The 13,727-nt window shown below is 35.3% G+C and overlaps 1 protein-coding gene across 7 annotated transcripts in view; it reads right to left on the bottom strand.

The window, feature by feature from the left end:
* LOC117331748 overlaps positions 1-13,727 on the bottom strand; it is a 60,371-nt gene that overhangs the window by 20,036 nt on the left and 26,608 nt on the right. For 6 of the 7 annotated variants that reach the window (XM_033890617.1, XM_033890619.1, XM_033890623.1 and 3 more), the window contains 9 exons: positions 13,359-13,493; positions 12,034-12,145; positions 11,234-11,430; positions 10,964-11,107; positions 9,809-9,998; positions 9,325-9,437; positions 8,896-9,057; positions 7,757-7,969; positions 7,443-7,573 (listed from right to left, as the gene is read on the bottom strand). In XM_033890617.1, the coding sequence (XP_033746508.1) occupies positions 7,443-7,573; positions 7,757-7,969; positions 8,896-9,057; positions 9,325-9,437; positions 9,809-9,998; positions 10,964-11,107; positions 11,234-11,430; positions 12,034-12,145; positions 13,359-13,493 (1,397 nt within the window). The remainder of the gene's footprint in view (positions 1-7,442; positions 7,574-7,756; positions 7,970-8,895; positions 9,058-9,324; positions 9,438-9,808; positions 9,999-10,963; positions 11,108-11,233; positions 11,431-12,033; positions 12,146-13,358; positions 13,494-13,727) is intronic. The other variant, XM_033890618.1, reaches the window with a different exon arrangement.

The raw sequence follows: 13,727 nt of genomic DNA, 5'->3' as shown, positions 1-13,727 counted from the left end.
TATATATATAGTGAGTACCCAACATATACATGTAACAAACACTATATATATAGGGAGTACCCAACATATACATGTAACAAACACTATATATATAGGGAGTACCCAACATATACATGTAACAAACACTATATATAGGGAGTACCCAACATATACATGTAACAAACACTATATATATAGGGAGTACCAAACATATACATGTAACAAACACTATATATATAGGGAGTATACCCAACATATACATGTAACAAACACTATATATATAGGGAGTACCCAACATATACATGTAACAAACACTATATATATAGGGAGTACCCAACATATACATGTAACAAACACTATATATATAGGGAGTACCCAACATATACATGTAACAAACACTATATATATAAGGGGGTACCCAACATATACATGTAACAAACACTATATATATAGGGAGTACCCAACATATACATGTAACAAACACTATATATGTATATATAGGGAGTACCCAACATATACATGTAACAAACACTATATATATATATACAGTGCATTCCGCTTAATCGGGTTGCCTATTTGCGGGGACTTTTTACCCGATTAACCGACTTACCCGATAAGCCGAAATGCACGTCGCCATCTTGGATTTGGTCCGTAATGGTAGTCAGACTTGGGTCGATTTTGGATGAAAATATTTGCGTTATTATTGTTAATAAACGGTGTTTTTGTTTGTGCTTTCACTGATGTCAAATTGTCAGATTACTATTACTAATTGTATAAAAATGTGTGTATTAAAATAACAAAACCTTAATGATTTTCTTATTCGCGGCACAGTACAATCGTAGCACCTCAAATCGGGGGGTCATACATCCGTTTCATCCGTGTGTTCCTAATTTGACATACGATCTAAGGACTCGCCGACAATTACATCTAAAATCATTTATGTTTATCATAGAGACATTCTTATGTTCGCTTTGAAGTTTAAAATATTCCATATTATTTCCAATTACCAAAGCACAGAGATCGGAGAAACCGAGTTTATTTAGGTCGTTTCCTGTGGTATAAATTTATACGAACTTGACACTGGCAGTCACTGATAAAACAACACGAAATCCAATGTAATGTTTTTATTAACCAGTTCTAATCCTAACCTGAATAGGAATTATGAGCTAACGTCGGGCGTCTGTCCTTTTACTGCTCGCTACTGATTTTTAACTCACCTGTGTATCGGTGTCGTCACATTTCCCCGTGGCGAACCCCTCACTTTGGATTCGCCACATACAGTAAGCGGTGATATCAATCGATCTGTAGCAATATCAGACCCAGGTAAAAACCTATTGTTTGGTTTTTGCTTCGAAGATTTTACATCCCAGACGTAAAAGTTTAATTGTCTAGTCGCTTAATTATGCTTTTAAAACCCCATTACGTTTTGCCTGCTGCTGACTCTAAAAATAACATTTAATTTACCCACAATTCTTAGTCGACTTCCTGTTGGGGAAAAACCACACGAGGCAGAATCAACAACAACACAGTTCTGAACATGACAAAACCCCCGACATAACATTACCGTTTAAGGTAATATTTAACTGTTTTTTGACATTTGAACCATCAAAATTACACTATTTGTTGATAAATGTCTAAAACTTAAAGAAATACGCGATGACTTTCGTGAAAATCGGAGCATTTCTATTTTTTGTCCCGATTGTTCTATTCGAATAACCGAAAAATACGACTTTTCCAACCCAATTAAACGAATTTTTTTAACATGATTTAAGAGAAAATGGTTTTGGTTTTTGAAATTTTACCCAATTAAACGAAATACCCGATTAAGCGTTACCCGATTAAGTGGAATGCACTGTATAGGGAGTACCCAACATATACATGTAACAAACACTATATATATAGGGAGTACCCAACATATACATGTAACAAACACTATATATATAGGGAGTACCCAACATATACATGTACCAAACACTATATATATAGGGAGTACCCAACATATACATGTAACAAACACTATATATATAGGGAGTACCCAACATATACATGTAACAAACACTATATATATAGGGAGTACCCAACATATACATGTAACAAACACTATATATATATATATAGGGAGTACCCAACATATACATGTAACAAACACTATATATATAGGGAGTACCCAACATATACATGTAACAAACACTATATATATAGGGAGTATACCCAACATATACATGTAACAAACACTATATATATAGGGAGTACCCAACATATACATGTAACAAACACTATATACAGTGGAACTTCGTTAACTCGAAGTCGACGGGACCACGAAAAAACTTCGAGTTATCCGAGTGTTCGAATTAAGCGAGTTATCGTTTTTGGTGAAAAGTTTGGTCAATATTTGTCAACATTATATAATCATTATAACTTCGCTCTGTCGCTCATCAGTTTAGTGTGAAGACTGGTCAATACATGTAAATATATATGTAATGTTTCGTTATGTCACTTGTTATTTGTATAGTTTTGCCGATATACAGTCACGATAAAGTTTCTTTCACTTAGTCATTTCAATAACGATCTGATGTGCAAGTCATGTTTGCAAAAGGTAAACGATAAAACGGAATTCGACAAAATAACAAGTTATTAATGTCAAAACAAATAACCGTTTAAGTTTAACACAGATTGCATACAAAACGTAACAGAACCATTACCTTTATTGGACATATATAAAATACTGTTTGATCGGCCTACTTACTTTTTATTGATAACCACGCCATTTCCATGTGTATTAGCACCGGAAGTTGGGCTGCGCATGTGCGTATAAAATGTTACTGTAACTGAGTTGGCGTTTTATCCGATTTAATAGACAGCACTGACCGTTACAGTTGTACTCTGAACACCTCGGCAGTAATTACGCTATTGTTTCAGCAGTTTAAAGATTTAATAGGCGCCGGTGACTGTGTCATTCTACACCTGTAAAAACATCAGCCGGGTAGATCTACCGGTGTGTCAGAGATTAGTTCCGCTTGAGCGAACGGGTAGATGAGTTGTTGACTATCGTGTGTACTGATATCGGCGACCGCCTTGGGAAATTACCTGATGTAAGTAAAGCAGTACTTTTTATCACCAAGACTTGTTGTTATAAGATTCAACCGACAATTTCTTTTATGAATTTATGAAACACTTATAATAGCATGTAGGTTAGTAGTGCCGATATGTTCAGTATTACAAACGGAATTTAGCTCTTAAAAAATGTCGGCGTTTGCCACCGATCGACGAAAATTATACTTCGAGTTATTCGAACATTTCAAGTAGGATTTTTATTGTTGGGACCAAATTTTTACTTCGTATTATCCGAGTTTTTCGAGTTATCCGAATTCGAATTATCCGAGTTTTTTTTACTAAGATAAAGAGAGAATTCGGCCGGGACCGGCGAGGTACTTCGAGTTAAGCGGGGTATTCGAGTTATCCGAGTTCGAGTTAACGAAGTTCCACTGTATATAGGGAGTACCCAACATATACATGTAACAAACACTATATATATATATATAGGGAGTACCCAATATATACATGTAACAAACACTATATATATAGGGAGTACCCAACATATACATGTAACAAACACTATATATATATATATAGGGAGTACCCAATATATACATGTAACAAACACTATATATATAGGGAGTATACCCAACATATACATGTAACAAACACTATATATATAGGGAGTACCCAACATATACATGTAACAAACACTATATATATAGGGAGTACCCAACATATACTTGTAACAAACACTATATATATAGGGAGTACCCAACATATACATGTAACAAACACTATATATATAGGGAGTATACCCAACATATACTTGTAACAAACACTATATATATAGGGAGTACCCAACATATACTTGTAACAAACACTATATATATAGGGAGTACCCAACATATACTTGTAACAAACACTATATATATAGGGAGTACCCAACATATACATGTAACAAACACTATATATATAGGGAGTACCCAACATATACTTGTAACAAACACTATATATATAGGGAGTACCAAACATATACATGTAACAAACACTATATATATAGGGAGTATACCCAACATATACATGTAACAAACACTATATATATAGGGAGTACCCAACATATACATGTAACAAACACTATATATATGGGGAGTACCCAACATATACATGTAACAAACACTATATATATGGGGAGTACCCAACATATACATGTAACAAACACTATATATATAGGGAGTACCCAACATATACTTGTAACAAACACTATATATATAGGGAGTACCCAACATATACATGTAACAAACACTATATATATGGGGAGTACCCAACATATACATGTAACAAACACTATATATATGGGGAGTACCCAACATATACATGTAACAAACACTATATATATAGGGAGTACCCAACATATACATGTAACAAACACTATATATATAGGGAGTACCCAACATATACATGTAACAAACACTATATATATAGGGAGTACCCAACATATACATGTACCAAACACTATATATATAGGGAGTACCCAACATATACATGTAACAAACACTATATATATAGGGAGTACCCAACATATACATGTAACAAACACTATATATATAGGGAGTATACCCAACATATACATGTAACAAACACTATATATATAGGGAGTACCCAACATATACTTGTAACAAACACTATATATATAGGGAGTACCCAACATATACATGTAACAAACACTATATATATATAGGGAGTACCCAACATATACATGTAACAAACACTATATATATAGGGAGTACCCAACATATACATGTAACAAACACTATATATGTATATATAGGGAGTACCCAACATATACATGTAACAATCACTATATATATAGGGAGTACCCAACATATACATGTAACAAACACTATATATATAGGGAGTACCCAACATATACATGTAACAAACACTATATATATAGGGAGTACCCAACATATACATGTAACAAACACTATATATATATAGGGAGTACCCAACATATACATGTAACAAACACTATATATATAGGGAGTATACCCAACATATACTTGTAACAATCACTATATATATAGGGAGTACCCAACATATACATGTAACAAACACTATATATATAGGGAGTATACCCAACATATACATGTAACAAACACTATATATATAGGGAGTACCCAACATATACATGTAACAAACACTATATATATAGGGAGTATACCCAACATATACTTGTAACAATCACTATATATATGGGGAGTACTCAACATATACATGTAACAAACACTATATATATAGGGAGTATACCCAACATATACTTGTAACAATCACTATATATATAGGGAGTACCCAACATATACATGTAACAAACACTATATATATAGGGAGTATACCCAACATATACATGTAACAAACACTATATATATAGGGAGTACCCAACATATACATGTAACAAACACTATATATATAGGAGTACCCAACATATACATGTAACAAACACTATATATATATATATAGGGAGTACCCAATATATACATGTAACAAACACTATATATATAGGGAGTATACCCAACATATACATGTAACAAACACTATATATATAGGGAGTACCCAACATATACATGTAACAAACACTATATATATATATATAGGGAGTACCCAACATATACTTGTAACAAACACTATATATATAGGGAGTACCCAACATATACATGTAACAAACACTATATATATAGGGAGTACCCAACATATACATGTAACAAACACTATATATATAGGGAGTACCCAACATATACATGTAACAAACACTATATATATAGGGAGTACCCAACATATACATGTAACAAACACTATATATATAGGGAGTACCCAACATATACATGTAACAAACACTATATATATAGGGAGTACCCAACATATACATGTAACAAACACTATATATATAGGGAGTATACCAAACATATACATGTAACAAACACTATATATATATAGGGAGTACCCAACATATACATGTAACAAACACTATATATATAGGGAGTATACCAAACATATACATGTAACAAACACTATATATATAGGGAGTACCCAACATATACATGTAACAAACACTATATATATAGGGAGTACCCAACATATACATGTAACAAACACTATATATATAGGGAGTACCCAACATATACATGTAACAAACACTATATATATATATAGGGAGTACCCAACATATACTTGTAACAAACACTATATATATAGGGAGTACCCAACATATACATGTAACAAACACTATATATATAGGGAGTACCCAACATATACATGTAACAAACACTATATATATAGGGAGTACCCAACATATACATGTAACAAACACTATATATATAGGGAGTACCCAACATATACATGTAACAAACACTATATATATAGGGAGTACCCAACATATACATGTAACAAACACTATATATATAGGGAGTACCCAACATATACTTGTAACAAACACTATATATATAGGGAGTACCCAACATATACATGTAACAAACACTATATATATATATAGGGAGTACCCAACATATACATGTAACAAACACTATATATATATAGGGAGTACCCAACATATACATGTAACAAACACTATATATATAGGGAGTACCCAACATATACATGTAACAAACACTATATATATAGGGAGTACCCAACATATACATGTAACAAACACTATATATATAGGGAGTACCCAACATATACTTGTAACAAACACTATATATATAGGGAGTACCCAACATATACATGTAACAAACACTATATATATAGGGAGTATACCCAACATATACATGTAGCAAACACTATATATATAGGGAGTACCCAACATATACATGTAACAAACACTATATATATAGGGAGTACCCAACATATACATGTAACAAACACTATATATATAGGGAGTACCCAACATATACATGTAACAAACACTATATATATAGGGAGTACCCAACATATACTTGTAACAAACACTATATATATAGGGAGTACCCAACATATACATGTAACAAACACTATATATATAGGGATTACCCAACATATACTTGTAACAGTCAAGACAACCACTGTCTCATTACACCGTTCAGATGGACAAATATTTCTCCCAAAAACAAGGACAGTAACCTTATACTCAATTTAGTTAATTTACAATATCAATGGTAGAGCATAGAACATTCAACATTTCCTCATTGATCAATGACCAATGGTAGAACAGATAACATTTCCTCATTAATCAATGACCAATGGTAGAACAGATAACATTTCCTCATTAATCAATGACCAATGGTAGAACAGATAACATTTCCTCACTTTAAAGTGACCAATTGCAATGGTAGGACATGTGACCAATGGCAGGATATTTAATATCTACTCTATAAGATGTATAAGATATTTACCTCCCTGGTAGACCCAAAAGGTTCCCGGATGGCCACCTTGTCTGGAGTAGTGAGGGGATGGGCCAGTTCCACCTTGATCTTCATCATAGTGTTAGAGCTAACGTAATGACCAGCTGATATAGGTCTGTCCACTGAAAGTACAGTAGTGTAAATATTTACCAAATAACTAAATTATAATTCAAAAGACTTAAAAACTCACTTGTTACACCTATAAAAATATCAAAACTTGAATAGAAAAAGTTTTCTTTTAGGCACAAAACAATGCATCCAAAGTGTGAACTGTTGTATTCCTGCTATTGAAGATCTAGACTTACCTGGTCCATCCACAGCCCCTGGGAATCCGACCAGCTTTCCATCACCACCATCCTTGGAGCCGAGGACATCAGGGATACCACAGTTGTGGAGAGGTACCTTTATGTGTAGGTACTTGTGACCAAGCAGGAGCTCCGACAGATCCACCTTGGTGGTACCATAGGGGTCCCACGGCTTATTCCTCCCCGTGAACGGATTGTGTAGGGTCCTCCTACCTGTCAATCATAGTAAGGTCAAGGTTATATATAACTAAGGACAAGAGAGAATCTTAATCACACTTAGTATATACCTGGGTACATGTAAATACCTAATGAACAGTAACTAAAGCCTTTATTCTCATTACTCCCAAAATAATCCTCTCCTTCTGTAACAAAACAGACCTTGAGGAGGACCTCACTTGTAAACATTACTCAGTCCTATTATTCTTCTTCAGTATTTTACATATATTTCCAAACAATACAGCAGGCTTACATGTGAATAGGGGCATAGTTGTGGATGAATATAATGATAATGTAATGAAATGGTTACACTCTTGGATGCTATATAATATTTAATGGATTTTGTAGTTCTTCCTTCAGTGATGATGTTGATGATGATGATAAAGTCATAACTGTAGACTCATTGGTTGGCCAACGTTTTATTATGGTTTACATACAAACATAGTTCCATGCAGTAGTGTAATGACTTATCCTGGACTTTCAGTCCAGGACATTGTCTTGGAGTGGCGCGTTGACCACCCCACGACTACTGCCATGTACTACTTAATATGTGGTCCTTAAATACTAAAGATACACATGTCCAGTAGTCCACGTGGCATGGTGATATACACATTTACGTAATATAGTTAGATAATACATGTGTACTAATGGACCAATATTTTTGTCTATTTAAATTAAGCCTTTTTAAAATAAAACAAGTTTCAGTACAGCTAGAGTAACCTCCTCCGACTTACTTGTAAATGGGGGGCATATTTGTGGACGTGGCCACAGTCCGGATGCTTGAGTATCTTCCCCTGACTTACTTGTGGATGTGGTCACGGTCATGAATGCTAGAGTTACCTCCCCTGACTTACTTGTGGATGGGGGCTTATTTGTGGACGTAGTCAAGCTCTTAAATGCTAGAGTAACCTCCCCTGACTTACTTGTGATAGTTCCAACATTACTGATCTTTTCATCTTCCAAATCATCTCCAAAAAGAGTTGGCTTGAGTCGGACATCCTCCTCCCGTCGGTCTCGGTCATGTACTTCAATCTCCAATGGAGGCCCATTCAGATATTGACGAAGCTCAGATGGATCTAAGGTACCTGTAAGTATTAATGTTTAATTGTAGAAAATAAACCAAAGCGTGCTTTTTATACTTTCCTATATTGTTCTTTGTTATCTAATCAACCATAAAATAAATACATGTATTTTGTACAAAGGTCTTTTACAAGTAATGAAAAGCCATTAAGTATATGTTTAGGTATGTCCTTTCTGAAATTTTCTAAGAGGAAAGAATGATTTAGTAAATTATTTCGCTAGCTGGTTATTCTTGATGAATGGAGGCATTAAGACTAATGTCTATAACCTACCGGTCAGTACAACATTGACATCGTCCCAGTAGATGTTCCGAGCATGTTCTCGTCCTGCACTCGTGTGAACAGGCTGTTTGAAGAATTCATATTTGCAGTAAACAGGTTTACATCTGAAAAAGATCATCAAAATGGTTTTCAGATTTCTGTTTAAAGAAAATGTAGACACAAAAACTTCACCCAAAGAACAATATAATACATTTTTTTAATTAAGTCATACAGGCATGAAAAAGTTATTTCAAGATTTCCAATTTCCAATTTCAGAGGGGTTTTTAATTGACTGGGACACTCCCAAGTCTGTATTCACAGCCCTAAGTGTGGAATTCTGTTCCATAAACATGTACAAATGAGTATTTTCTCTTCTTGAGTACAAGTTCAAATGTGAAATGAAAATCATGTTTTAGATACCGCTACTCAGACCAAGGAAATGCCCTAGATTTCTAACTACTATTATTACATGTGTATCATCCACAGCTGGACTCACCTCATTTTGAGTTCTGGGTGGCTGATTGGGGAGTCTGGTAGGTTGGTACAGGAGTGAATCTTTATGATCATAGGGTTGAGCTCTAATTTCTGTTTCTCTGACATGATTGGTCCATCCACTTTAAGACTAATAAAGCAGTCCTCTACTCCTAGTACAGGCCCAGACAGACGGCTCGTCAAGCTCTTAACACCTGTATACGATGCAACACTATGTCAACAATTTCTGTGTCGTCACATAAGTAAACTCCAGAAACAAAAAATGTATGAACAATAAGACATACATGAGCCTTAATGATTACCTGAAATGTGATTTCCCAATAAAACATAGAGTGAAGTTTACTTCCTCCCCAGTGACAAACATGAGACCCCTGGGTCCTGAAATTCACATTTTTCTTACAATATATTAAGACCCTTCTGTCTATGAATAGTATTTGATTCTAACTTATTTGTGTCCCTGAAAAGAAGATTTTTAAAATTTCAGTCATTCTGACCCTTTTTTCTTGCCCTGCCCCAGTGCCCTGGGAGTAGGGGACCATATAATTCACAAATATGGTTGACATTTGACCATGGAAGGTTTCTGCAAAATTTCATTGAAATTAGTTCAGGAATTTCTGAAAAGTCGAAAATGTTATTTGTTTACAGACGAAAAACAGATGAAGCATGATGCAAGCCAGACAAAAGGCGATTAGAATAGGTCACTTGAGACTTTGTCATGTGACCTAAAAAATGCAAAAAGACAGACACTGTTTAAATTAGAGTACCTTCATCTTGAACTAAATGAACCCTGATGCAACACGGTGATGAAATTCATCTCCATCAATTGAACATAAGTACATGTATACCTAAAAATATTTATATCTTTAAAACAACACAATTTGGCAAATTATGTACCCAATCAAATTCAAAAATAAAATACCATTAATGGATGAACTTTTTTTTGTGTAGGTCAAAGATTAAAATGTATGTCAAAGTGACCTACTTTGGTACATGACTTTCTGCCTCACCTTGGTGAACCCATGACTCAAAAATATAAAGGTTGAGTAACAAGTAGTGCCAGTTTTAGTGGCAGAATTCTAAATGGTGTAATAGTCATGATTCTTGAACAATACTAAAAGAGTGGTTGTAACTCAGAGGTGCTATATTATTACTACAGTACCTGTGAAGAAGTTGGCCATCCTAACAGGAATCATACAGGTCCCAAACTTGAATATATGGTCGGCAGCTTGCTGGGCTGCTAGTTGGGCCGCATCAGATTTCTTTTGTCGTTTTAATCTTTGAGCTTCCTTTAAAGCCTCAACCCCTGTTAAACAGAAGAGGCAGTTGATATCAATCTGATTAAAATCCTATCTTGATGTCATTTCCCTTCCTGTAACCTACACTCCACTGACCCGGATACCATAATGATTCACATCGGACTATGACCTACCTGTTGATTCAGCCGACTTGACGTGACGTGCTGAAGGCGATGCATTCTTGTCCTCCTTCATTTTTAGTTTAGATGCATGCGACTTCTGACTCATCTTATCAGAGCTCATTTTACTGTGTACTGAGTCCCTACCCCTTGGGGACGAGGCAGGGGCAGGGTCCACTCCTGCTAGTCGTCCAAGTCTGCTGAAGGACCCTCTGTCAGGATGAAAGAGAAGGTTAAATTATTTATATCTGAAGGACCCTCTGTAAGGATGAAAGAGGATATATGATTTATATCTGAAGGACCCTCTGTAAGGATGAAAGTGAAGGATATATGATTTATATCTGAAGGACCCTCTGTAAGGATGAAAGTGAAGGATATCTGATTTATATCTGAAGGACCCTCTGTAAGGATGAAAGTGAAGGATATATGATTTATATCTGAAGGACCCTCTGTAAGGATGAAAGAGGATATATGATTTATATCTGAAGGACCCTCTGTAAGGATGAAAGAGGATATATGATTTATATCTGAAGGACCCTCTGTAAGGATGAAAGTGAAGGATATATGATTTATATCTGAAGGACCCTCTGTAAGGATGAAAGAGGATATATGATTTATATCTGAAGGACCCTCTGTAAGGATGAAAGTGAAGGATATCTGATTTATATCTGAAGGACCCTCTGTAAGGATGAAAGTGAAGGATATCTGATTTATATCTGAAGGACCCTCTGTAAGGATGAAAGAGAAGAATGATTTATATAGAGTCTAGGAATGTGTAGTAAGCAAGAAATTTCAGTAAACCAAACTGATCCTACCTGCCATCCTGTGAATCCAGTTTCTTGTTGGACACACCCACTAAGGTTTTGGGGGTCGGAGACTCGGCTCTGCCTCTCGGAGACGGTGGCTTCTCTGGTTCTTTCTTTTCTACTGAAAGTACAAGATGTTACAAACATTATCCTGATATACATTCAGTCTTGTTCCTTCTAGAAATTTCACATTTTTTCAGTTTAAATATATTGTTCTTTCCAGTGGCTAATATTCATCTGGCTTTTATATCATTACTTAGAACACTTTCCCAGCTTTAAAGAAACTTTTATACTATGTAGTTATAATTGTATTTATTGTTTTCCTGAAAAAGTGAGACTGATTTTGGTGGCTAAATCAGCAAGACAGCCTTCATGTTCCAGTAGAAGAAATTGAGTAGGACTACTTTAGCCTGTAGCCTAGAAGAAATTGAGCAGGACTTCTTTAGCCTGCAGCCTAGAAGAAATTGAGCAGGACTACTTTAGCCTGTAGCCTAGAAGAAATTGAGCAGGACTACTCTAGCCTGAAGCCTTTCTATTTGGCCAGCTATAAGTATAATACTCATATTTTCAAGATGTTCACCAACAAGAGGCCCATGGGCTTTAACGGTCACCTAAGACTGTGATTTCCCTGCATAAACTATAGTAAAGTTTAGCACCTCCTCAGGGAGAAACATGAAACCTATGGGCCATGAAATCTACAATTTTGATAAATCAAATTGAGACCTTTCCATCCGTGAAAAGTATTTGACCCAAAACATGGGATTTAAACAAGGAAATCATCTAAGATATGTTATCGATCTGACGGTCGCATTCATATGCTATACCTATGTTTTCTCTTTGTTTTCTCTTCACTTCTGTTCTTAAACCGGTCAATTGATTACTGTGACCTTGAACTTTGTTGATCAAGGTCAACTTTTTTCACAACTATTGCAGCCAGCAAGTCATGCTGTAGATGTACTAATTATCAACAGTATATGATTCACAGTAATGAAAAAAAAAACCCATCTGAATTGCAATTCATGAATAATTTTGAATTTTGGCAGGAAAACATTCTTCAAGGTGCCATATTGGTGTCATTTTTGATGATTTGACCTAGAAATGTTGCAAACACCTTCAAAAGAGCAGGTTCTTTAAAATGTGACCCAAACAAGTCATTTTGAAAGAATTTTGAATTTTAAAAAAAACATCATCATTTGAACGGTGACCTTGAAGGAAGGTCAAGGTCAAAGATAAGCATATAACATTTGTATCCAGTTAAACATGCTATCAGTGTGCCAAACATCCAGCCTTCATGTGTATAGATAAAAGAGCAGGTAACATCTGGTAAAACCAACCTTCTTTTTTCTTGGTGGAGAATGTCACTTGAGTCGGAATGGCACGGGTATCTTGGCATTTTTTTGGCTGCATTTTAGTATAACTCTTGGACTGACGTAAAACAATTCCCTTCACACCTTTTTTCTCTTCCTCACCTATTAACAGTGAAAAACAAATAACATTATTACTATATGTGTAGCTCTCATTGGGAGATGTGATTGCCCGACTCCGAGGACAAGAATTCTGACTTAACATTTCAGAACTCTTGGGAATGACATATTGACTCTGGAGAAAGGATTTTTGACTTGAAGGGGTTGAATTGGGTTCAGGGGAGGGGGGATGGGGGGGGGGGGGGGGGGGGGGGGCACCACATATATCCCAAATACACC

This window comes from Pecten maximus, chromosome 7 (genome assembly GCF_902652985.1).
Source record: "Pecten maximus chromosome 7, xPecMax1.1, whole genome shotgun sequence".
NCBI classification, from domain to species: Eukaryota; Metazoa; Mollusca; class Bivalvia; order Pectinida; family Pectinidae; genus Pecten; species Pecten maximus.
Note: the sequence above shows the minus strand (reverse complement) of the source record. Positions and strands in the feature narration are given on the sequence as shown.